This window comes from Passer domesticus, chromosome 25 (assembly GCF_036417665.1).
Source record: "Passer domesticus isolate bPasDom1 chromosome 25, bPasDom1.hap1, whole genome shotgun sequence".
In the NCBI taxonomy this organism is placed as follows: Eukaryota; Metazoa; Chordata; class Aves; order Passeriformes; family Passeridae; genus Passer; species Passer domesticus.
This window is the reverse complement of record NC_087498.1, coordinates 2773870-2799180: the sequence shown is the minus strand read 5'-3', so window position 1 is coordinate 2799180 and position 25311 is coordinate 2773870. Positions and strand designations below refer to the sequence as shown.

The window sequence follows — 25311 nt, the reverse complement described above, 5'->3', positions numbered from 1 at the left end:
ACATGCACCAATCAAAGATGCACCTGTTGCATTCCACAGCAGCAGATAGTTAATTGTTTACATTTCTTTCCTGAGCCTCCTCAGCTTCTCAGGAGAAAATCCCATCGAGAGGATTTTCATAAAATATGTCACGGTGGCATTTTTTTTTTTCTCTCTAGCATGTGCGCTTCACCAAAGCATGTCTAATTTTTCAATAGTTCAGGAAACTGTCAGTGGCACAAAGAACTTTCCATCACTGCCCTGAATGCCTGCCCTTCCCAGGCAGAGCAGGGTGTGACAGGGGCTCTGTGTCCCCAGGTCGCTGCGCCGCCCCGCCGCGCTCGCCCTCGGCAGAGCCCAAGAGGAAGCTGGATGGCATCGAGTTCTTCCACTATGGCTACAGGATGGAGTTTGTCTGCAGGCCAGGCTATACCAGAAATGCTCGCGTTTTAAACTTCCTCGTCTGCGGGGTGAACGGGGTGTGGCGTGGATCGAGTGAAATCTGCATACGTGAGTGTGTCTGGGGGTCCCTGCCCGTGGGCGTGGTGGTTTCGGGGTCCCCGGATGGAGGAGGAGGGAAGGAATCTGACTCCATGTTCTCAGAAGGCTGATTTATTATTTTATGATATTATATGATATTAAAGAATGCTATAGTAGAACTACACTAAAAGAATACTAAAGAATAGAGAAAGGATACAGACAGAAGGCCACGAAGAATGATAATGAAAACCCGTGACTCTCCCGTCAGAGTCCTGACACAGCTGGCTGCAATTGGCCAATAAGTAACAACAACTCACATGCAACCAATGAAACAATCACCTGTGGGTAAACAATGTCCAAACCACATTCCAAAGCAGCAAAACACAGGAGAAGCAAATCAGATCATTATTGTTTTCATTTTTCTCTGAGGCTTCTCAGCTTCCCAGGAGAAGAATCCTGGGCAAAGAAGTTTTCCAGAAAATATGATAGTGACACTTGGGTTGGTACAAGCGTCCCTCCCAACCCCAACCATTCTGTGATTCTGTCCCTTTTGGTTTTGACTGCTGATGCAGCCAGCTCCTGCTGTTGAGCAGAACCCAAAGTGAGCCCTGGGGATGGTGGCAATGAGTGCCCTGAAGGGAAGCACCAGCTCTGTTCCTCTGGGTGCTGGCAGGAGCTGAAATCACCTCTGGTGCTGGCTGTGCTTCCCTGCTGACTCAGAGGATGTCCTTCTGCTCAGGCATTTTGAGCCCCTGTGTCTAGGAAAGCACTGGAGCTGCAGAGGGAGAGTCCTGGAGCTGGGCAGAGACACTGCCCCAGGTCACTGCAGACCCCAGGGCAGCAGCTCACGAGGCAGGTCCGGCCAGCACCATCAACCACAGAATAACCTCGGGCTGGAGGGGACATCTGGAGGTCTCTGCTCCATCCCCTGGCTCAGAACTGGGCGGCTCTTTGGCTCTCCTGCCAAGAAGCTGAGCTGGGAGCTGACTGGAGCCCTGTTGTCCCCAGCCAAGGCGTGCAGCAACCCCGGGGAGCCGGCCAATGGCAGACTGGTCCTGCCTGGAGTGTTCACTTTCGGTTCCAAAGTGAACTTCACCTGCAACACTGGGTAAGCCAGGAGCACCTGGGCCACAGGGCTTCTTCGTCTCCAGACAGTTTTCCAAAGTTTTTCCCCCCCTTTGCTGTAAGGGCTTCCCCCATGTAGGTAATTGCAGACCCTGATTGAAATACCTTTTAAGCTTTCCTTTGGGAGCTTTAGGACTGACTGTGAGTTTCTTAATCTCCTGCTTTGAGGCAGTTTTGCCCAAACTCAGGTTCAGCCTCCTGGCTCTTTTCAAACCATTCCCAATGTTTCAGTGTCCTTTTGAAGGAAATATGTGACTACTGAGCTCAGAGCTGTAAGTAGTTGATGAAGTTTATTCATTTCCTTAGAAACGTGTCATTTTTTAAATTAAAAAAAAAATGTTTTTGTCAAAAGCCAGTGCGTCCTTGAGAAAGTGACACTTTCTGACCAATTTCTGGTCTGCTGGAATTCTGACAAAGGAGCCCAAACCTTGCTGGTGGTGACATGGGTAACGCATCAGGACTGAGTCTGTGGAGTAATTCCCTCTCCTCTGTCTCACACAGGTACAGACTGATTGGACACTCTGAGATTGAATGTGTGCTCAGAAATGAAGTTCTTACATGGAACAGAGATATTCCCACCTGTCAGCGTAAGCAGAGTTCCTCAATTATCTATTCTGTAATTATCTGGGATGTGGCTGGGGCTGGATAAAGAGGCTGTTGTGTTGCTGTGCTGAGGATTTTGACATCTCAGTGGCATCTGCAGTTTGGCATCTGCTCAGGATTTTGGCATGGTGGAGCCTAGAACAACATTTTTAATCTGTTTTTTCCTTCCTGCAGAAATGTTCATTCACTCTCTGGGAGTGAAGCAACTGCATTTGAGCTTGGGATATCCCAAACCCTCTCAGTGCCAGCCAGAGCTCGGGGCTGGTGCAGCTCCTCAAGATCTGCCTTTGATTTCTGACCCTTCTGCTACCTCCTGTTTCCACCTTTTCCTGGCCAGATCTTTGGTTTAAATTAATTAATTTTTTTCTCTTCTTCTCATTCCCATGATGATCTTCCCCTCCTCCCACAGTGATTCCCTGTGCACCCCCTCCAGAAATAATGAATGGGCAGCACAGCGGGATGAACAAGGAACATTTTGAGTATGGGGACTCTGTCACCTACCAGTGCCACAGCACCAGGAAGGGACAGAAATCTTTCTCCCTGGTGGGAGAGGCCTCCATTTTCTGCACCAGCAGGGACAACCTGAACGGTGTGTGGAGCAGCCCAGCTCCAGAATGCAAAGGTGAGCTGCTCCCACACCCCAGCACCAGCCCCTGCACTGCTGCCTGCTCCTGCTCTGCTGTTTCCTGCCTTGGAACCTCCTCTCCTCTTCATCCTGCTGGAGTGGAATCACCTCTTGCAGAGGGGACACGCTGAGTGTGACAGGAATTGGGGTCTCCCCTCAAGGTCACCGTGTCAGCAGGGAGGTGGGAGTGGGATTTACTGTGCTCACAGGGCAGGGGATCCCTCTCCCCAGTGTGAAACAGAACAGCTGCAAAGAATTCCCAAACCTGCTCCCCTGGGCTCTCCTTATGCTTTGCCTTAAAAAACCCCTGCTGTAACATGGGGCAAGATGTACAAAAGCACCACGTCACCCTGCTGCTGTCCTGGCCCTTTTCAGCCCTTCTGAAAAAGGTGATGGGGGCTTTTTCAAAACGCTCATATCCCATATATCTGTCTCGGTTTGGAAAGCCAGGTGTGTGCTAAGGAAGACAGGAGCCTCCCCTGAAATGGGAAATGTAAACCCCCTTCCTCCAAATTGCTATACATTTTAAGTTAAGGGGCTCTCAGGCAAAAATATGGGAGCAGGAATAACAGTTCTTTATTAGGGAAGAAAATAAAAATATAAAATAAACAATGCAGTGAACCAAAAGAACACTGACAGAGTCAGACACAGCCTGACACCCTGTGGGTCAGGGTGCTGGCAGCAGTCCCGTTGGAATTGTGGCTCAGCCCTCCTGCAGTGTCAGGGGTGGTTCTGCTGGAGCAGGGATCCTGCAGAAGGGTGCAGTCTTCCTCTGAAGATCCAGGGGAAGAGGCAGCTGCTGCTCCTCTGGGAAATCCAGTGGAGAAGCCGTGCTGGTGTTCCAGAATCTCAGATTCTATCCAGGTAGGAATGCTTGGCTCCTCCCTCTGGGCTCACATCTCCCAGTGGATGCTGCAGTTCTTATCAGCCCTGCAGGGACATTCCACAGCCTGTTATCAGCAGATGTGCCCCCAAGGGAGGAGTGGGTGTGGAAGAGATGAAGAAAAACTAAAAACTGCCTAATTGACAGAAGATAACTGCCCCACCTCTAACAGATGGCAAAGAGAATACATCCTGCCTTGCAATCTTGGACAATATCATAACCCTCATACCTCCTAGCTGGAGCCTAACTGCTGCTTCCCTGTGTGCTTCCCCTGGCACAGTGGTGACCTGCGAGCAGCCAACAGTGGAGAATGGGAAGCTGCTGAGCAGGTACCAGCCTGACTACAGCTTTGGGGACACAGTGGTGTTCGACTGCAACCTCCGCTACAGCCTCAGCGGCAGCCCGGCCTCCACCTGCAGGGACAGCGGCCTCTGGGAGCCCCCCCTGCCCCTCTGCCAGCGCAGTGAGTGTCAGGACAGCACCCCTGGGACCCCCCATGCTCAGGGAGTAGTGGCTTGATTGGAAATGACAGATTGTTATAACAGTGAAAACCACCGTGCAGTACAAAATCGCAGTCCTGGGATGGTTTGGGTTGGGAGAGACCTTAAAGCCCAGCCCACCCACCTCCTGCCATGGGCAGGGACACCTCTCACTAGCCCATGTTGCTCCATGCCCTGTCCAACCTCTCCTTGGACATTTCCAGGGTTGGGGCAGCCACAGCTGCTCGGGGCATCACCCTCAAAGGGAAGAATTTCTTCCCAATATCTGATCTAAACCCAACCTCCTTCATCTTAAAGCCCTTCCCCCTTGTCCTGTCATCCCGTGCCCTCGTGAAAAGTCTCTCTCCAGGGGAAAAAAAATATCTGTATATCTTAATTTATCTCCTTTGCATTCCCTCTTTCCCCTTCCTGAACCTGGATGATTCAATGCATCTCAGAATGAACAATGTGAGCCCGTGGTTTTCACACAAATTCCCTCCATGCCAGGCCCTGTGATGCAGCACTGTCCCTAAACTGCTGTCTCACCCCCAGGCAGCTGTGACGACCCCCCAGATGTGAGGAATGCCATGAAAACCAGGCTGGCTGGCAATCTGTTCCCTGTGGGCACCGTGGTCACCTACGAGTGCCAGGAGGGCCACCAGTTCAGAGCAGGGAAAACCACCTGGAACATCAGCTGCCTGCAGGACTTTGTGTGGAGTGAAGCCCCAGCTCCGTGTGAAAGTGAGTGCCTGGGGCTTGCTTGTGACTGCCAAAATGTGTGAAGGAGCTGCACGTAGTGTGGGGACAGCCTGGGGGACAGGGGGATGCTCCAGGGCCCTGCTTGGTCTTTGCTGACCCTGGAATTCCTTTGATTTATTCCCCAGCTGCAGAGTTGGCTTTGCTTTATTTGCCAGCTCCTTGAACCTCTGGAAAACATCCACTATGGTCTTGAGGGTGCACCACCAACATTCCACCCCCAGAAAAACCCAGGAATGCTTTTGGGGCAGATTTAATGCCATTATGTGTCTATCCACCCATCCTTGTCTTCACAACAACCTTCCCGTCACCCACTTGGCTTTGCTGTGGTTTCACCCTCGCTGATGTTTGGTATTTCCCAGGAATTCCTTGCCCAGATCCACACATCCTAAATGGCAGGCCCTTGCACCCGTGGCAAGTGAAAGAGGTTTATGAGAGCGGGGACACGCTGGAGGTGGCGTGCAGTGAAGGATTTGCTTTCAAAGGCCATGGCAGCAACGTCATCCTCCAGTGTGGCAGCGATGGTGGATGGCATCCAGCAGTGCCAGAGTGCATTCCAGGTGGGACAGAGTGGAGGGGTGAGCATGACAGAAGCCATGGGGAATTTTCCCCCAATCCAGGTGGCCCCAGGTCTACTTCTCCTGGGTTAATGTGGAATGTACAGGCAGCAAAAGGTCCAGAGGGACCCCGTGGAAAAAGGGCAGGGTTTTGGCAGGGCTGAGCTGGTGTCTGGGGGGTGCGAGGGTGGTGTGTTGGAAACTTCTAGAGGCTTGGGAGGTTCCTGAGGAACCTGGGGAGACATTTACGCAGCTGGAAGGGGATGTGGTTTTTGTGTTTGGGGCTGCTTTGCTGACATGAGGCTGGGGAGCAAAGGATGTTCCCACGGCATTTCCCCTATCAGGAGAAAATGAGTAAATAACTGACACTGCTCATCTCCTACCACAGCAATATCCCCAAAGACTCGGGAAAACCTGCTCCACCTCCCAGGGCAGGCAGCATTAGAGCATGGAGAATTCCCTGTACTGACCCTTCAGGGTTACAGAGGCAGCCTGAGACCTGCACCTGGGGGATGGTCACTTTCTGCCACGGTTCAGATTTGTTGGTAGCTGTTCTCCATAGAAAGCATGACTGGAGTTCTTTTTGGAATCACACAACATCCTTTCTTTCCCATTATTTCTAGAACAACGTTGCCCAAAGCCAGACATCCCTCATGGAAAGGAGGTTTATAAAAGCAGCAGTGACTACACAGTGGGGGCCCAGGTGAGGCTGGCCTGTGAGGAGGGCTTTGCCCTCAGGGGCTCCGAGACCATCACCTGTGGGGCTGATCTGAGCTGGGAGCCCGAGGTGCCCTTCTGTGACAAAGGTACGTGTGACACACGGGGGACAAGAGATCTCCTGCCACCTGTGGGTGAGCTGCCTGCAGCACCTGCTGCTGGGGACACAGCCTCAGCCAGGTGTCCCCTCCCAGAGCTGGAATTAGAATCACTAAGGTTGGAAAATACCTCCAACACCATCAGGTGCAGGCTTTGAGTGAATCCCACCAGTGCCACATCCACGTGTCTCTTGAACACTTCAGGAGTGGGGAGGCCATCACTGGAAATATTCTGATATTTGTGGGGCACTGAGCTGCTGTAGGAGGCCAAAATCCAGGCAGCAGCTCCTTGTGAATTCGCCTCACACCAACCACGAAATGAACTTTGTGCTGATTTCACAGAAAAGCTGTTGGCTCTCACCTGAAGGTGCTAACTGCACTGCACGTGTCTTTCTTTCTCAAGTCCCTTTTTTCCAGTCTGTAGGGCCCCCCCACCAATCTCCTTTGGGCAGCACTCTGGCAGAGATGGCAAGGACTTCTACTATGGCACCAATGTGACCTACAGCTGTGCAGAGGGGCTGTCCCTGGTGGGGGACAAGTCCCTCTACTGCACCTCGGAGGATGGGGAGAGCCTGAGCTGGAGCGGGCCTGCCCCGCAGTGCAAGGGTGAGTGCTTTGGGGTCACCGTGGCCTCAGGGCATGGCCTCAGCCCCTGGGGCACTGCCAGCACTCGGAACAACGGGGTTCAAGCCAGCAGGGCTGCCTGCACATGCTGCTTCCTCCACAGGAGCGGGGATTATGGCTGTGCTGGGAACCCCCGGTGAAGGGGAGGGAGGATGATGAGGAGGACTCCATCTTATCAAAAGGCTAATTAATTACTTCATTATATTATTTCTATACATCTAAAACTGAAGCTGCCAAGCACTCAGCCCTGCACACGACTGCTCACACTGCAGAGAATCTCGTGGCTGTCACCCAACAGTCCCCACACACACACTCTAGGTCCTGCTAGGCCAAGGAAACAGAACACCATGACTTTGGGTAACCAATCTCCATATTGCATTCTACTTTTGCACAAACGCAGGCACAGCAAATGATAAGAATTTTGTTTTCTTAGTGTTGAACTGACTGGGGCTCCTGGGACGAGGGAAGAGACAAGAATCTTGACTCCATGTTTCAGAAGGCTGATTTATTATATTATGATATAATTATATACTAAATATACTATTATATACTATACTAAGTATACTATATACTAAAATTATATACTAAAAACTATTCTATAAGAATAGAGAGAAAAGAATCTATCAGAAGGCTAGAAAGAACAGGAGAGGAATGGATAACAAAAGTTTGTGACTCTCAGAGTCTGAGCCAGCTGCATCCTTGATTGGTTATTAAGTAGAAACAACCAACATGCACCAATCACAGATGCACCTGTTGCATTCCACAGCAGCAGATAGTTAATTGTTTACATTTCTTTCCTGAGGCTTCTCAGCTAGAATAGGAGAAAAATCCTAGCAAAAGATTTTTCATAAAATATCATAACTACATTTTCTTTCTCTGATGTTCAGAGAATGTGAAATCTGGAAATATTCTTGGGAAGAATTGGGCCTTGCTTTTCTCTGTGTGGGGCTATAGGGGATGATCCCTCTGGAAGTGGCAGACCCTGGTTCTCCTCACGGGGGCCATCAGGGGGTCGGGAGGATCAGCCCTGCCCAGGCTCTGCTGTCCCCAGCCCCCAGAGCCAGCTCTGCTCTGTCCCGCAGTGGTTCGGTGCCCCAAGCCCGTGGTGGAGAGGGGCAGGATGACCCCACAGACGTTCACCTTTCCCTACGGGCTGCTGCTGCACTTCTCCTGCGAGCAAGGCTTCGGGCTGCGTGGTGCTGCCCAGAGCCAGTGCCAGGCTGATGGCACCTGGCACCCGCCCGTGCCCACCTGCCAGCCAGGTGAGTGCCAGCCCTGCCCTGCACAGCCCTGCCCTGCTCTGCTGGGTCACAGCCAGACTTTGCAGGGTGTTTTCTCCTCCATCTCCTCCCATTATTGGGGTTTTTTTGTGTGTGTTTCCCCCTCAGTTCAGTGCCCCAGCCTCCCGAGGCGGGAGGATGTGATTGTTCAGTTCAACAAGCTGTGGTATGAGGTGAATGAAACGGTGCCCTTCTACTGCAAACATGGTGGGCACGCAGGGGCACTTTCCAGAACCACCTGCTCAGCTGATGGCACCTGGACACCACCACCCACGTGTGTAAGTACCACCAGCTGCCCCGTTTTTCCTGTTTCTTGCCCCGTTTTTCCTGTTTCATGCCACATTTTTCCTGTTTCGTGCCCCATTTTTCCTGTTTCATGCCACATTTTTCCTGTTTCTTGCCCTGTTTTTCCTGTTTCATGCCCCATTTTTCCTGTTTCTTGCCCCGTTTTTCCTGTTTCATGCCCCATTTTTCCTGTTTCTTGCCCCGTTTTTCCTGTTTCTTGCCCCATTTTTCCTGTTTCTTGCCCCGTTTTTCCTGTTTCATGCCACATTTTTCCTGTTTCTTGCCCCGTTTTTCCTGTTTCTTGCCCCGTTTTTCCTGTTTCTTGCCCCGTTTTTCCTGTTTCTTGCCCCATTTTTCCTGTTTCTTGCTCCGTTTTTCCTGTTTTTTGCCCCATTTGTAGCCTGGAATAGCTTTGGTCCAGCTTCACAAAGATGGTTGCTTTGTCACCCCGCACTTGAGTCTCACTCTGCCTTTGTTTTGGTTCTTTTTAAGAGGAAAAATGAGGTGTGTGAGAGGGTTCTTCGAAACAAAGCAGCTTTCCAGTGTGGAATTCCTCTGTCGGACCTGAAAACCCAGCTGGAAATCCAGAAGCTCCTCCTGGAGATCCAGAAACTTGAAAAAGAGCTAAAAATCACCACCTACAGCTGACTGGTGGCACTGGGATTGTAAGAACCATCCTCTGAGTGTTGGATCATGATGCTGACTGAGAATTTTTATCACTTTTTAATTTGTGCTAATGCTGAAGTAGCCAGGACAAAATTTAACAATTGGCCATGGGTTTGGTCACATGAGGACTCAAAGACTTGTGAGTCAGTTTTTAGAGCTCACCAGGTTCAGTTTGTAGATCACTTTACCTCTCAAAGCTTCACATTCAGATCTGTTTGCTACACTGGCAGTGCACAGATAGGAAGGAACTGAGTGGGAAGTGAATTTTGGTGGTAGAAACAGCCATGAATGTGGTGAGAGCCACTCACTGCAACTGCTGCACCTCTCCAGCCCATCCCAGTGCTGCCCAGTTCAGGCTGCACTCATTAATGGCAACAACCCCTTCACTGCCTAATTACTTTCCTCATCACCAAGAAAACTTCAAAGCCTCTGTCCTAGCAAAGCAAAAATGCCAGGTATTCCTCCCAAGCAGGATGGAAGTGCCACATCTCTGTGTGTGCCCCAAGGACAAACAACAGTGTACAGGAAGAAATGAATGGTTTTGAATTTTTTTCCCTTCACTATCCAATGAAGGGGAAGCACTGTGCGGGCCACGTGTCTTGTGATGGGACCAGAGATTAAAATAAACCTGAAATTATAAAGGCAGCTTTGTCTGGGTTTTAATAATCTGTAGTAAAGGGAAGTACTTCTGTAATATGTATGCAGTGCAGATAATATATAAAGTGTATATAACAAATAGGTTTATTTACAGTGTATGTAAGGTGCTGTTCCATGAGTGCAGGGGTTTGGGGGCTGTTTCCACAGCCCTGGCTGCAAACCTGCTTCAGACACGAGGCCAGGCTGCTGCAGAGCAGTTTGAGCTGTAAACCACCTTCACCCCCTCTGTGCCCAGAGCACATTCCCTGCATGCACACCCGGGCTGGGGGTGGTGTCAGCGGCGTGTCCCTGTCCCCAACTTCCCCCTGCTGCTTCCCCTTCCCTGGCAGGCTCTCGGGGGTGAGGATCTCTCCTTCCCAGGGCAGCTCTGACCCCACACCATGCCCGGGCTCCTGGGGCCAGGGCAGCTCCTGGCAGTGCTGCTTCTGGGGCTGCAGCCCATGGGGACTCAGGGTGAGTGTCCTCCCCTCCCTCCTCGGCTTCGGGGGCTCTGCTTTCCTTCCACGGGGGCTTTGGGAAGAGCTGATAGAGCCTTCAGTGCCTGAAGGGGCTCCAGGAAGGCTGGAGAGGGGCTTTGCCTGGCAGGGAAAGGGGAATGGGTGTAGGGTGAATTAGGGCAGGGTTAGGGTGGGTATTAGGAAGGAATTGTTCCCTGTGAGGGTGGGCAGGCCCTGGCACAGGGTGCCCAGAGCAGCTGGGGCTGCCCCTGGATCCCTGGCAGTGCCAAGGCCAGGCTGGACACTGGGGCTGGAGCACCCTGGGACAGTGGGAGGTGTCCCTGCCCAGGATGGGGTTTAATGTCCTTCCATTCCAACTTTAATGTCCCCTCCATAATGTCCCTTCCCTGATTCTGTGATGCCTCAGCCTGGGGCAGCCTCCAGAGCTGCCCAAGGCAGCTGGGGCACAGCCAGGCATCCCCCAGGCTGACCTCAGAACTGGAGAAGTGCAAATCTGCTGAGTGCTGAATGTCTCTGGGAAGGGGAATAAGCAGCAGTTTCTGTCTGGAAGTTGGGGGGTCAGTTAAACCCAAACCTTTCCAGAAACTTCTCCAGGGTGCACAGCCCTGCACCAGCGCTGCCTGTGCACACTGCTTTTATTCTTAATATTTATTGCTTTTACTTCCTGATGCTTCTCAGCCCATTGACCAAAGCCAAACATTGCTAATGAGGAGCCAATAATTAACGTGGAGGAGACACAAACAAGATATTTTCCATGGGGATGGCACCAAAGGCAGCATGCGTGGCACTGCCCTGGTACCGTGCAGGTGTGGGATGCTGCAGCACCTGGATGTGGACCAGGATGTTCTGACATGTTTTTAACTCTGTCTTGGTGACCTGCCAGGCATGAAGAAACCCCAGTTAGAGCTGCTGGAGTTTTGTTTTCTCTGTTATTTGTGATAAGCCCCCAAATATTTCTCATGGGAAACATGGAAAGAGGAGTTTTTTGTGGGGACACCAGTGATGTGCAGGTGTGACAGAGGCCATGCAGTGGTTGCAAAGCCTCTTTTTTTTTTTTTTTTTTTTTTTTTTTTGTCAGGCTGCTGCAGCTGGAGTCCCCCACCTGAGCTGAGTCACTTGTGCCTTGCCTGAGCAAGGGTCCAAGGGAATGGCAGAGAAGGTTTTGATTGTGTGGAAAGGAAACCCCACAGGTTTGGGGTCCCACTGAAGGCTGCTCAGGTGTTTATCAACCCCCAAACCCCTGCCTCAGTCGCTGCAGTCACTACACAGCTTTGTCTCTATGGACATTGACAGCCTGGTCAGAGAGAGAAAGCCAGATCAACTTCCCCAGGAATTGTTCTGGGGAGTTTTGAGAAGGCTGAAAGAACTAAAACAATCTTGCAGCTGGTGTTTGAGCAGTTATTTTCTCATAATGTGTTTACCAAAGGGTGTTTCCTTAATTAGCCAATGGTGATGGGGTGTTGATTAAATCACCAATCAGGTCCACCTGTGTCAGAGCAGTGTATAAAAGGAATGGGTTTCTAACAAAAGGAATGGGTTTCTAACAAAAAGGAATGGGTTTCTTGTTATTATCCTGCTGAAGAGAGTCAGAGTTTGTGTCACCTTCAGTTCTGTTCCTGACTCAGCAGTGCCACGTCTCCTCTCCCCACAGACAGAGCTGCCGTGACACTTGCTCACCACGGTGACATTGCAAGAACACCCCTAAAACCCCCTTTTTTTTGTGCTCCACAGAGGCTCAGTGTCCCATCCCTTCCATCGCACACGGGCAGCTGATCTCTGCGGAGAACTTCACCCATGGCAGCACGGCCACGCTGCAGTGTGACCCCGGCTTCGTGGGCACTGCCACCACGGCACGCTGCACGCCCAGCGGCAGGTGGTACCCACGGGTGCCCTCCTGCCTCCCAGGTGAGCCCAGGCCCCCCTGCTGGCCTCTGCCACCTGCAGCGGCTGCTCCCGTTCCCCCAAAAGCACCTGGGAGGGTGATTTGCGGAAGCAAACAAATTCCACCACTTTTGGGAAAGTTGTAAAGCCAGTATGTTTATTACAGTGCTGGACACGTGGGGATCTCTCGGGTTCCCTGTGTCCAAGATGACCTGAGAGTCCCTTTTTCCCAGCCCCATGGTCAAAGAAAGAGTCAGGATTCTTCGGCTCTGGTTCACAAGGTTTTTTATTGTCCATTATCTAAAATATTTTTCTCAGACCTGCAGAGGTCAAGGGCACACTGCCCACCCCTGGGCTGGTGTCTACATTTTATACTATGAACTATCTGTACTTTATTTATCATTATTTCCCAATACCTATCACCTATGTTGGACTGTCTACTTCTCTTCTAAACCAATCCAAATGTGCCACCATCACCAAGAAGATGGAGGCAAGGAAGAAGAAAGAAGAATAGGACAACACCCAGATCCCTCCATCTTGCCTCCTAGACCCCCTATAGTAAAAATCCCCAAAACTCCATTTTTCACCTGGTGATTAATTCATTATTACTCTACTTAAACTTCTGTGACTTGTGATTCTTCATACAAGGTTGGTCATTTGCTCCATGGGTTAAGATGGAAATCCCAAATGTCTCTGGCTTCCTGCCAGGACCCCCCTGCCAGGGGCACCCAGAGGGGTGTCCTGGGTTCCGACAGGAATTGTTCTCTTTAAAATGACACGCGTGCCTCTGGGAACTCCAGATCCTTTCTTATCTCCCTCTCTAATACCTGTACATGCAATTTCACAAAAGGTTCATACATATTTATTTTACTGATTTCGCATTATATTTGCTGCTAATTTTTTTTATCAGAAAGAACTTCTAGGTCATCCTGCCTTGCCTCCTGCAGCAGCATCTCTGTCTATTACAGAGTTTAAGGGGCCCTCCCTCATCTCTGTCTTTTGGCTGAAGCAGTTCTTCTGAGCAAAGGCTTTTTGTGAGAACAGACAGATTAAACAGCTGTGTTTGCAAGCTACAGACTTAATTCAACGATGTGCATTTCACCTAAATCAAAATAGATTTCTACTCTGGAAAATTTTCACTCTGTCTCAGGGGGATTGGAGGGTGGGCATCACCAGGAGTGCTGCTGGCTGGTGGGATTCAAGCTGCACCAAGGGAAATACAGGTTGGATGTTAGGAAAAAGTTTTTACAGAAAGGAAAAGTTGTTACAGAAGTTTTTTTACAGATAAAGTTCTGGAATGGCTGCCCGGGGAGGTGGTGCAGTCACCATCCCTGGTGTGTTTAACAAAGCCTGGATGTGGCACTGGGGGCCAGGGTTCAGTTGGGGTGTTGGGGCTGGGCTGGATTCAATGATCTTGAAGGTCTCTCCCAACCCAGTGATTCTGTGAATTCCCTCTGGGATCACCCTGGGGAACGTGGCAGGGCTGTCCCTTCCTGCAGGGGACACCACGAGGTACCAAAGCGCACAAGAATGAAGATTCCCACTCAGTTCACATTCTCTGGTGAATTTTCCCCACTCTTTTTCCCTTTCTCTTCACCCCACAGTCCAGCTCAGGGGTGCTGCGTCCCTCACTTATTTTTGGAGTTTTCCAGCAAGGAAAAGCTCCCAATGCTGAGGGTCTGTGTTGTCCCTTGCTCTGTCCCCAGGGCAGTGCTGGGGCTCTGTGTCCCCTGCTGTCCCCAGGGCAGTGCTGGGGCTCTGTGTCCCCTGCTGTCCCCAGGGCAGTGCTGGGGCTCTGTGTCCCCTGCTGTCCCCAGGGCAGTGCTGAGGCTCTGTGCTGTCCCTGCTGTCCCCAGGGCAGTGCTGGGGCTCTGTGCTGTCCCTGCTCTGTCCCCAGGGCAGTGCTGAGGCTCTGTGCTGTCCCTGCTCTGTGTCCCCTGCTGTCCCCAGGGCAGTGTCGCCACCCTCCCGCTGTGGATTTCGCCGATTTCCAGCCCCGGCGGGAGTTCCCGGTCGGGGCCACGCTGTCCTACTCCTGCCGAGCCGGCTTCTCCGCGATCCCCGGAGTGTCCCCAAGCATCACTTGTCTCCAGAACTTCACGTGGTCCGCGGCGCCCAGGCTGTGTCGCAGTGAGTACATGACAGAGTGACACCGCTGTCACACCCCGTGTGACACATAAACCTTGAGGAATTTAGGAGTTTTAGGGGAGCTAAGATTTTAGTTAGATATAAGCTTTATTGGAGTTAATTAAAATAAATGGGTAGGCCTTGATGAAGTTAAGAGTTAGTAGTTAACTAATTAATAATTGATTGCTTGTTAACACAATGGTTAGCTGGGTTTATGATGAAGAATATAGAAACTGATAAATAGCTTTAGGAACATAAGACAATTGTGGGCCTCCTCTGTTCTGAAACCAATCGAAGACAGGGAATGGGAGTTCTACCAAGGGTCCATTTGTCATATTTGCATTTTAAAGGCAGAAAGGTCAAAACGAGGAAGACTTCATTTACTTCCTCATTTTGGGACCCCTCCCCATGAAAAGGACCACAGACCCATTTCAAGGAACAAACTACGCATGCTTAATAGCTTTTGAACTGATTAGCATACGAAGCGGGGAATGGGATGTACCAAAGTTATGAATATGTATTTGTGGTTTGGGTATTCAATAGTTGTATGGATGACAGGACTCTGTAATCACCTGTAAATCACGGTGTGTATTTGGGAGCTATCCCACACGCTGCCCTGCCTCACAATAAACACACACTTTCTAACTTTAAACTGTTAGAGAGTCTTTGTCGGTCACAGTTGGATATCGGTAGATATCAATATCCGTATTTTTTAAATAAATATGTGCCGGGCCAGCCGGGCTTTCTGCGGCACCTTCGGCTCTGCCTGGCAGTAATTTCGCTGCTCGAAAGGTGGCGTGCCTGGATAGGAAAAGCTGCAGCTCCCCCTGCTTATTTAGAGGCTCCACAAGGATTCAGGGATGCAGCCAGTGCCGAGCCATCCCCCAGCGCGACGTCTGCCTGGTGGCAGGGCTCTCACATCCTTCTGCCCTCCAAGAGAAGCGCATCTTTCCCTGGAATGGCCATCCCTGAGCCTGCCAGCTCTGCCCAGAGGTGTCTGGCAGCTCGGGAAAGCCTGGCTGCTGGGAATGCCTCTGTGCAAAGCTCTGCTCTCTGCTCTGCTGTCCCCCAGAGGTGCAGTGTCCCAGCCCGGCCATCCCCCACGGGACACAGAGCAGCCCCAGCAGGGCCGAGTACACCTTTGGCGAGCAGGTGGAGTTCCAGTGTGACCACGGCTTCATGCTGCGGGGCAGCGACAGGGCGCAGTGCTCCTCCGACGGGATGTGGAGACCCCCCGTGCCCCACTGTGACAGGGGTGAGTGGCGACAGCGGCAGCAGGGCCGGGAATTCCGTCCGCGGGGAGGGACAGCAGGGACAGAACCGTGTGAGGTGTGAGGAGAAGGTGCCCCAGCCACAGCAGTGAAGGGCTTTGGCATTTCCATCTTCCGCCAAAAGTGGTGAAATGTGTTGGTTAATGGGACTTGCATTTCTGAAAGGATTCTTCGAGGGATTTATGATGCTCAGCATTCCCCCGACCTTGCTTAGGAGCAGGATGGAAAAGAGGGAGGATAAAGAAGGGGCTGAAGGGGAGGGGACAGACACTGCAGTGCTGGGGCTGTGCTGAGGGTGGGATCCTCAGCCGGGTCACACTGGGAGCACAGGCACAGCTACACTCGGCATGAACACAGAGAACCTGCCTCTCCTGTTACCTCCCTGCGTTCTGCCTCCCCCATGGAATGAGGAAAACCTGACTTTTCCCTTTTCTCTCTCACAGTCTGTGGTCCCCCTCCCACCATCAGCAACGGGCAGCACTCTGGCATGGGCTTCAGGAAGTTCACCTATGGCTCTGAAGTGAAGTACAGCTGTGCAGAGGGGCTGTCCCTCATCGGGGACAAGTCCCTCTACTGCACCTCCGAGGATGGGCAGAACCTGACCTGGAGCGGGCCTGCCCCGGAGTGCAGGGGTGAGTGCTTTGGGGTCACCGTGGCCTCAGGGCATGGCATCAGGCTGGGCCAGCCCTGGGGGCAGTGCCAGCACTGCCTCTGGAAGTGGCAGACCCTGGTTCTCCTCACGGGGGCCATCAGGGGGTCGGGAGGAGCAGCCCTGCTCGGGCTCTGCTGTCCCCAGCCCCCAGAGCCAGCTCTGCTCTGTCCCGCAGTGGTTCGGTGCCCCAAGCCCGTGGTGGAGAGGGGCAGGATGACCCCACAGACGTTCACCTTTCCCTACGGGCTGCTGCTGCACTTCTCCTGTGAGCAAGGCTTTGGGCTGCGTGGTGCTGCCCAGAGCCAGTGCCAGGCTGATGGCACCTGGCACCCGCCCCTGCCCACCTGCCAGCCAGGTGAGTGAGCATTTTCTCCTCCACCTCCTGCTCCTGGATTTTTAATGTGCATTTTCCTTTCAGTTCAGTGTCCCAAACCCCCACGGCAGGAGGATGCAGTGATTCACTAACAAGTGAATGAAATTCTGCCCTTCTACTGTGAATGTGATGGCATTTAGGGGTGCTTCCAAAATCTCCCTGCTCAGCTGTGGCCCCTGGGGCAGAACAGAGGGCTTGGGGTGCAGCATTGCCTGGCTCTGTCTGTCCTTGGGGCTTCCTGAGTCCTTCCCCTCTTTGCAGAAGAAACAACTTTCCCAAAGCTGGAGTTTTCCAGGTAACAGTTGAGTTTTTATTGACAGCTGTGTGTAAAGGAGGTCTAAGACAGGTCAGGAGTTCACTGACTTTCCCTCCCCTTATTGCCAAATGTCCATCCCCACCGTGCCTGGATTGAGGCAGTGCCAGAAACAGCAAATCCATAAGGAATTCACAGCCCCTCGCAGGGGCTGCTCTGACCTTCACCCTCTTCTTGAAGAGAAGTATTTCTGATTTCACAGCTCCACCATTTTAAGTTCCTCTGCATTGGCTCAGCCTTCCCAAACTCCTTTCTGACCTCTGGCTGAGCAGCTTCTGCCCTGGGTTTCCCTTCCAGTCCTGTGTCCACAGCCACGAGTGCCCTTTGGAAGGCTGAAGAGCCCTTTGGGTGACAAAAGGTGGTACCAGACCAACGAGACTGTCACCTTGGAGTGCCTCCCTGGCTACCAGTTTCCAGAGGATGGAATGATGGAAAATGCTTGGACAGCCACGTGCTTGCCTGATGGCAGCTGGACACCACTGCCCAAGTGTGTGAGTACCACAAAATTACAGAATGGTTGGGCTGGGGGGAGCCTTGAAGGCCATCCACTCCCACCCTGCCATGGTTCAACCTTCCCAGGTGCTCAGAGCCTCAGGTTGAGGCTGAGTTTCTGAGTGGATGCTGCCTGATTTCTAACATGAAAGCTGCTTAAACTTCTCAAAACTTTTCATTTCTGGTCTTGAGGAGGATGCAGCCCCTGTTGGGACAGGGCAGCCTCGCAGCTGAGGAGTGGGTGGCTCTGTGTCTGCTGCAGTCCATCCTCACAGGCTTCTCTGGGGTTTGTTTTCCTGTTTAACAGATGAAAGAAGGTGATGCTGATGTGTGTCAAGAGGTTCATTACATTAAATCGACCTTTGATTGCGGTGTGCCTGTAGAAAAAGTGAAAAGTCTGCTGGAAATACAGAAACTGTTCCTGGAGATTAAAAAACTAGAGATGGAACTAGAAAACTGAAACAAAACTGGATCCCTGTAACACTCACCTTTCCTTTGGTGAGCTCACAGTTTGTGCAGTCACAGCATCTCTAAAAAGGCTCTGGGTGATTTTATGGTTTATGTTTGCGTGCCTGGAGCCAGAAAAATAATCAGCAGTGCATGGGAGGCTGCTTTTGCTGTGCTGGATGCCAGAGCAGGGAGTGGGCTTTGCTCTAACCTACAAGCTTGATTTGCTCTTTTACTAATAAGTTGTTTCATGTTTCATATTAAGAAGACTAGAAAGAAATTAAATCTAGCTTTTAAAAATCACTGTCTTAACTGTGGTAAGCTGAAGCAAAAAGGAGTGAAGTCCAGAAAAGCTGAGAGGAGCCCAGAGTTGGCTCTGAAGGTTCTGCTGCTGCCATGGTCCAGCTGGGGTTTGGGTACATCTGCACTCTGCTGGAAACAGTGGTGGCAATAAATGTTAAACCTGATTTCTGTCCATCCAGCTCTGATTTCAGTTAGTCTGGATAAGGGCAGCTCACAAGAAGTGAATTGTAAACGTTGCCTCACCTCATCCCTGGGTTCAAACAGGTTCCTGGCCGTGCCAAATATCCGAGCTGGTGTCATCTTCCACATCCCAGTTTTTGGTGGGCAAATGCTAACAATAATTGTTGGTCAGTGCTCACTGCCAGCCTCAGCAAAAACAAGAACAAAGCAACACAAATAAGGAGCTTGGGGCAGGAGGACCAGGAGGCTCTCCCCGAGAGTGACAGCTGTCCCCAGCCTGGCTGCTCTCCGTGCTCCTGACAGAGATTTCAGCTCCGTGGGTGTCCTGGGGAGGTTTCCGTGGCTCCAGAGGTTTGGTGGAGCCTGCAGTGCATCCCCTCCCAGCCCTGGCAGGCTCAGGGCTGCACAGAGCAGCACAGCTCTGCAATGAAGGCTGCAGCACCAGGATGGGGGGGACCCCCCGACCCCCCAAGCTGCGGGGTGACCTCTGGCCAGCCCATGCTGCTCCTGGCCATGCTGGGGCTCCTCAGCATTCCTGAGGCTCATGGTGAGTATGGGGCCGTGGCAAGGAGCAGGGACACCTGCCTGGATCCCACTGGCTGCTCCGGGGCTGGGCTGGGGGTGCCACACCTTGGATCTGGGGGTCAGTGCTGTCCCAGAGCCAGCCCTGGCCGGTGCCTTCCCGCAGGGGAACCCCGGGCCTTGCCAAGCACCCTCCTGGGGTGGGGAAGGGGCCAGGGAAGGGGCTCCTCACTGAGGAGGTGTTCTCCTGCCACAGCTGACTGCAGGCCCCCTCCTGCCATGACCCACTCCAGGCCCTCCAGCAGCTTCCCGGTGAGATGCAGGGTGACATTCACCTGCAAGATCCGCCCGCAGCATCCCGGGGCTGCCGGACACCGTGGAGTGCCTGCCCGGCGACATCTGCTCCAGGCTGCCCGAGCCCTGCCGGGCCGTGAATACCCTCCTTTATATCCGAAACACGGCCCCGGGGCAGCATCCCTGTCCCTTCTGCTGGCTGGCACTGTCCCTGTCCCAGGGGACAAACCCTCTGGGCTGGCACTGTCCCTGCCCAGGGGACAAACCCGCTCTGCCAGCACTGTCCCTGTTCCAGGGGACAAACCCTCTGTGCTGGCTGTGTCCCTGCCCAGGGGACAAACCCTCTGCCCTGGCACGCTCCCTGTCCCCAGGGACATCCCTGTCCCCAGACCTGGACGTGGCCGAGGCTCAGGTTGGCTTTGGTCACCCCTGCGGACAAGGAGCCAGGGCTGTCCCCTCGCTGTCCCCAAAGTACGGCTCATGAGGACGTGTCCCCTCGCTCGGGGCTCCTGCGGCTCTCCCCGCACCCCAAACTCCTGTCCCCAGCCCGTCCCCAGCCTCCTGCCCCATCCCCGCGGCTCGGGGGCAGCGCCGGGCGGGGCACGAAGGGGTTAAAGCGCCCGGGGCTGGTCTGCGGGGAAGGAGCAGCCTCCCCTCCCTGTGCACATCTGGATGCAATAAGGGCTGGGGAGGCCGGAGCATTCCTGAGCACTGAGCTGGAGGCTGCTCCGCTGCCGGCCATGGGGCCCTGGCGCTGCCTGCTGCTGCTGCCGCTGCTCGCCCCGGCCCTGCGCGCCCAGCAGCAGCAGTTCATGGAGTACGTGGAGCGCCGCATCACCCTCCTGGAGGTACGGCCCCGAGCGGGGCCCCGCAGCCGCCCTGCACCCCGAATCGCCCCGTCCCAGGGCGGCCGACCCAGCCCTTCTCCGTGGGGCCGGCGGGGCTGGGAGCGGGGCGGGTGAGGAGGAGCTGGGCTGGGTGAGGAGGAGCAGGGTGTGGGGAGACCTGGCAGCCCCTGCCGGGGTCCTGCACAGCCCAGCTGTGGATAACGGGGAGCAAGATGGGTGTGGGAGCACTGGGGACAGGCGGATTGGGGGAGCAGGGTCTGGGAGAACCATGGGGACATCACGGGAATGGGAACATCAGAACCATGGGGACAGCACAGGAACGGGAACATCAGAACCATGGGGACATCACAGGAATGGGAATGTCACAGGAGAAGGAACATGGCAAGTCTGAGAACTATGGGGATATCACAGGAATGGGAACATCAGAACCATGGGGACATCACGGGAATGGGAACATCAGAACCATGGGGACATCATGGGAACGGGAACACCATGGGAAAGCAGGGGCATTGTGGGTGTGGGAGAGCCATGGGCACATCACAGGAATGGGAACATCACAGGAGAAGGAACATGGCAAGTCTGAGAACTATGGGGACATCACGGGAATGGGAACATCAGAACCATGGGGACATCAAGGAACGGGAACATGGGAAAGCAGGGGCGTTGTGGGTCTGGGAGAGCCATGGGGACATCACGGGAATGGGAACATCAGAACCATGGGGACATCACGGGAATGGGAACATCACGGGTCTGGGAACATCATGGGAAAGCAGGGGCATTGTGGGTGTGGGAGAGCCATGAGGAAATCACAGGAATGGGAACATCACAGGAGAAGGGGCATGGCAGGTCTGAGAACCATGGGGAGGTCACCGGAATAGGAACATCATGGGAAAGCAGGGGCATTGTGGGTCTGAGAACCATGGGACATCACAGGAATGGGAACATCAGAACCACAGGGAGATCACAGGAATGGGAACATCACAGAAGAAGTGACAGTGCAGGTCTGAGAACCACAGGGACATTGCAGGAATGGGAATATCAGAACCATGGGGACATCACAGGAACGGGAACATCATGGGCCTGGGAACATCATGGGAAAGCAGGGACATTGCAGGACTAGAGCTTCACAGGGTCATCACAACAAGGAATGCATCAAGGATCTGGGAGCATCGTGGGAGACTGGGGTGCTCTGTGAGTTCAGGACCATCATGGGGGCATCTTGGGGGTGTCACAGGAGAGCAGGGCCTTGTGGGTCTGGGGGCAGCACAGGAGTGGGGGTATTGTGGGTCTGGGAGCATTGCAGGAATGGGCATCACGGGTCCGGGAACATTGCAGGAGCAGCACAGGAGCATTGTGTGGTTGGGAGCACCACAGGAGCGGGAGCAGGGTGGGATGGGACCCAGAGCCACGAGCCCCGTGTGGCTCCGGGGGCTCCCCCAGCCCAGGCAGGCTGGCACAGCTGCCACTGGTGAGGTTTGGAGATCTCAATGTCCCCTTGGCCACCCCAGGAGAGGATCTCACAGTGGCACGACCAGAGCAGCCGCTACTCCACGGAGCTGCGGGACTTCAAGAACCAGGTGCTGGGGATGCTGGAGGCGGCCGAGAAGGAGCGGGAGGCGATGCGGGCGGAGGCCGAGAGCGCGGCCGTGCGCGTGGACCGCCTGGAGCGGGAGGTGGACTACCTGGAGACACAGAACCCCGCCCCGCCCTGCGTGGAGGTGGACGAGACGCTGATGGACAAGCAGGTGGCCACAGCCAAGCAGAGGAAGAACGAGAAGTACACCAAGCTCACAGGTGAGGGGCTGCCGTGGCTCTCCGGGGGGATGGTCCTGTCTGAGGGTTACCCCGACCCTTCCCAGCCCACCCCAGTCCAGCTGTCCCTCAGCCACGGGCTGGGGCATTGTGTCTCAGATGTCTCTGGCACAAGCTCCTGCATCCTCCTCGGCCTGGGAGCTGCATCCAAGCCCCAGGCTGGAGCCCTGTGTGTCCCCAAAGCCTATGGGGCAGGGCTGGGGTGAGGGTGGCTCCTCTGCCCGTGTCATGGGTGCACTAGGGGACTTCTCAATGCCACCAGGGATGCACTTAAGCCCCTTCAGTGAATTTCCAAGGCAGTTGCCTGAGGGTCTGGGTGGGACAGGGTGAGAACCCAGCACGGGGCAGCAGCAGTCCCTGGCTGTTCCCAGGCTCTCACAGCCGCCCCTCTCTCACAGACTGCAGTGACACCATCGCCAGTGTCAGGGCCATGAAGATCCTGAAGCGTTTCGGCAGCTCCTCGGGGCTCTGGACCAAGGACGCCGCGGGGAGCTCGGAGAAGATCTACGTGTTCGACGGCACCGCCAACGACACGGTTTACGTCTTCCCCCGCATGCGGGAGTTCACCCTCTTCTCTGCCACCCGCAAGGCCGCCCGCATCAAGCTGCCCTACCCCTGGGTGGGCACCGGGCACCTCGTCTACGACGGCCACCTCTACTACATCCGCCAGCAGGGCCTGTCCTTCCAGGTGATCAAGTTCAACCTGGCCAACAAGACGGTGGTGGACAGCTCGGTGTTCCCGGCCGAGGAGCAGATCCCCGTCTTCGGCCTCTCCCCCTCCACCTACATCGAGGTGTCGGCGGACGAGGAGGGGCTCTGGGCCATCTACGCCACCAAGGAGGACGAGAAGAACATGTGCCTGGCCAAGCTGGACCCCGCCTCGCTGGACATCGAGCAGATGTGGGACACGCCGTGCCCGCGGGAGAATGCCGAGGGCGCCTTCGTGGTGTGCGGGGCGCTGCACGTGGTGTACAACACGCGCCTGCCCAGCCGCGCCCGCGTGCAGTGTGTCTTCGACGTCAGCGGCACGCTGGCCCCCGAGGACGCCTCCCTGGTCTACTTCCCCAAGCGCTACGGCTCCCACGCCAGCCTCAAGTACAGCCCCCGCGAGAGGCAGATCTATGCCTGGGATGACGGCTACCAGATCATTTACCGCATGGAGATGAAGAAGAAGGTGGAGGTCTGAGGGGTGCTGCCAGCCCGGCCCGGCCCGGCCTGCAGGACGGCGTCTCTGCCCCTTCTCCCATCACTGTGAAATGAGGAAATGCTGGATCCCCACCCCAGCCACCCCCCGGCACTGGGTGTCCCCGCCTGGGAGCAGCCAGCAGAGTCCTGGACTAATTTAATGAGGTTTTCTTTTCTGATATAATGAATAAATACTACGCAGCGAAGTGCAGCCGCCTGCCTGGGGGAGCGTGGGGTGCTGGGCAGGGCTGTCAGAGCCCCGAGCTCCACCTTGCCCCTGAGACAGCCCAAAAAACACTTCTCAAGGGTGGGGTGTCCTTGCAGGGCTCAGAGCAGCGAGCACAGACAGACCTTGGGTGGGTGCCTGGGCAGGGGTTTGTGCTGGGGGCTTTGGTTTTGGAAGGGCTTAGGGCAGAGTTGGAACACGAGGCTTTGGGCAGGCTGCTGGTCAGGGCCAGCTCGTTTTACATGTACAAAACTGTGAGCAAACAGCAAAATCCTTTAATCTGGGAGGACAACAGGAGATTTCCCTCCCCTGCCGGGGCGGTGCTCCAGCCAGCAGGCCCCAGATGTTGCTGATTTACTGAGTTTGTTTCTAACGAAGCACAGGCCCCTTCCCCCTCCAGCCACAGAATCTCCACTTTATGTAAGGTCCCGGATTGCCCCATCCCCTTCCCTCTTCTCCTGGCACTGAGTTCCTGCACAGAGCAGCCCCAGAGGGGATGGGGCAGAACAGGGCAGGTGCTGGGAGCCCCTCAGGGGCTGGGGACAGCCTCAGTTGTCCCCACACCGTGTCCTTCCTGCCCCCGTGCTCTCCCTTACCCCACACCCCTGCAGGGCGCAGGATTTGCCCCATTTCTGTCCCTAAAAACCCAGGATTGATGTGGTTTGTTCCCATCACAGCATCCTGGGAGCACAGAGGATGGATTAGGAGGTGTTTTGGTGCCATGAGCGTCCCTTTTCCCCCAGTTCTGGGGACAAGAAGTGAAGCCATTGGCCAGGCTGTCCGGGTCAGGGTTGCATCCTGCTGGTGCCAGTGCCAGGCTGGCTGGGTGAGGGTTCCATCCTGCTGGTGCCAGTGCCAGGCTGGCTGGGTGAGGGTTCCATCCTGCTGGTGCCAGTGCCAAGCTGCCTTTTGAACACCCCAGGGAGGTGCCAGCCCTGTGGGGAGCACCATTGCCAAGCACCTGAGCGGGACCACCTGCTCTCCCAGGCTGTGGAGTGGCCATGCCACCCCCCTGCCACCCTAAATCCCATCCAGCTGTGCCCAGCTCAAGCCAAACTGTTCTGCGACATGGAGGGCACTTGGTATTTGCCTCAAGTTCTTTGGTATTAAAATCAAATTTGTTGCATAAGAAAAATCTTCAAATACACACTTTGAATGACTGTAATTGGCTGGTGCTGAAAGTTCAACACACAGTGCAAGTCAAGCAGAGAAATTATCCAAGTGTGAAGGACTCTGTGAACTGTCAAGTTAATTTATGGCCCTTTTCAAGATCAATAAGAGCAGTAACAGAAATATAATTTTCAGAAATCTCACAGTAGTAAATAATTACACCGATGATTTCTCCAGCTTGAATTAAAATTGATGGGGCAGTAATGATTGTGCACCAGAAACATCTCGTAGCCTGGAACATGTCCTGCACTTCCCTGTGACACCTGGAGCCTTCTCTGCTCTGGGTGAGCACCCCCAGCTCTCCCAGCCTGGCTCCAGAGGGGCTCCAGCCCTGGAGCAGCTCCGTGGCTCCTCTGGAATCTCTGCAGCTCCTCCCTGTGCTGAGCACATGGGCAGAGGTGCCACTCACTGAGCCAGGTCAGCCAGAGCCCCACCAGCTCCTGTGGGATTTGTTTGGTACAAACTCTTTGGGAATGAGGAGGAAAAGGAACAAAATAGCTGCAGCACCCGATGGGCTCAGAGCACAGCACTTATCTCACACTCCACATCTTCAAAGTACTTCAGGAAACATCAACTAATTAATCCTTGGAATAACTCCCGTCAAGCAGAACAGCCTGATCTCCATCTGCTGGCAAACAAGAGACAAGCCCCACGTGTTAGATCAGCAGGGGTGGCTCAGCTCTGGGCTGGAGGCACATGGTGACACCGGTGGGGACCAGGGCCCTCCAAGCTCTGGGTGCTCCCAGCTCCTGGAATCAGGAATGTCCTGAGCTGGAGGGGACCCACAAGGATCCAAATCCAACCCCTGATCCCACCCTGGGCATCCCTGGAGCACTGTCCAAACTCTCCTGGAGCTCTGGCAGCCTCAGGGTTGTGCCCATTCCCTGGGGAGCCTGGGCAGTGCCCAGCACCCTCTGGGGGAAGAACCTTTCCCAAAATCCAA

The 25311-nt window shown here is 54.1% G+C and overlaps 2 protein-coding genes across 2 annotated transcripts; both read left to right on the top strand.

Moving 5' to 3' along the window:
• The first annotated feature begins 84 nt into the window (after positions 1-84).
• On the top strand, positions 85-18295 carry LOC135285955 (complement receptor type 1-like). Its single transcript, XM_064398759.1, has 19 exons — positions 85-489; positions 1468-1567; positions 2086-2171; positions 2597-2809; positions 3976-4158; positions 4727-4915; positions 5293-5490; positions 6111-6293; positions 6720-6908; positions 8009-8188; positions 8315-8484; positions 8984-9134; positions 12004-12177; positions 14104-14283; positions 15353-15535; positions 15995-16183; positions 16379-16558; positions 17187-17380; positions 17689-18295. Exons 1-19 carry the CDS (start codon positions 384-386, stop codon positions 17839-17841), a joined length of 3201 nt encoding a protein of 1066 aa, XP_064254829.1. The 5' UTR covers positions 85-383; the 3' UTR covers positions 17842-18295.
• Positions 18296-19786: 1491 nt separating this feature from the next.
• OLFML3 (olfactomedin like 3) lies at positions 19787-23175 on the top strand. The gene is made up of 3 exons (XM_064399179.1): positions 19787-19975; positions 21484-21769; positions 22186-23175. The coding sequence occupies exons 1-3, from the start codon at positions 19868-19870 to the stop codon at positions 22971-22973; spliced, it is 1182 nt and encodes a 393-aa protein (XP_064255249.1). The 5' UTR covers positions 19787-19867; the 3' UTR covers positions 22974-23175.
• Positions 23176-25311: the final 2136 nt, after the last annotated feature.

Coding starts and splice junctions, on each gene's coding strand:
- LOC135285955 (XM_064398759.1), top strand. CDS start 384: ATGGAGTTTGTCTGCAGGCCAGGCTATACCAGAAATGCTCGCGTTTTA. Junction 5,491..6,110: donor AGTGCCAGAGTGCATTCCAG/GTGGGACAGAGT, acceptor CATTATTTCTAG/AACAACGTTGCCCAAAGCCA. Junction 8,189..8,314: donor CGTGCCCACCTGCCAGCCAG/GTGAGTGCCAGC, acceptor TTTCCCCCTCAG/TTCAGTGCCCCAGCCTCCCG.
- OLFML3 (XM_064399179.1), top strand. CDS start 19,868: ATGGGGCCCTGGCGCTGCCTGCTGCTGCTGCCGCTGCTCGCCCCGGCC. Junction 19,976..21,483: donor GCCGCATCACCCTCCTGGAG/GTACGGCCCCGA, acceptor TGGCCACCCCAG/GAGAGGATCTCACAGTGGCA. Junction 21,770..22,185: donor GAAGTACACCAAGCTCACAG/GTGAGGGGCTGC, acceptor CCTCTCTCACAG/ACTGCAGTGACACCATCGCC.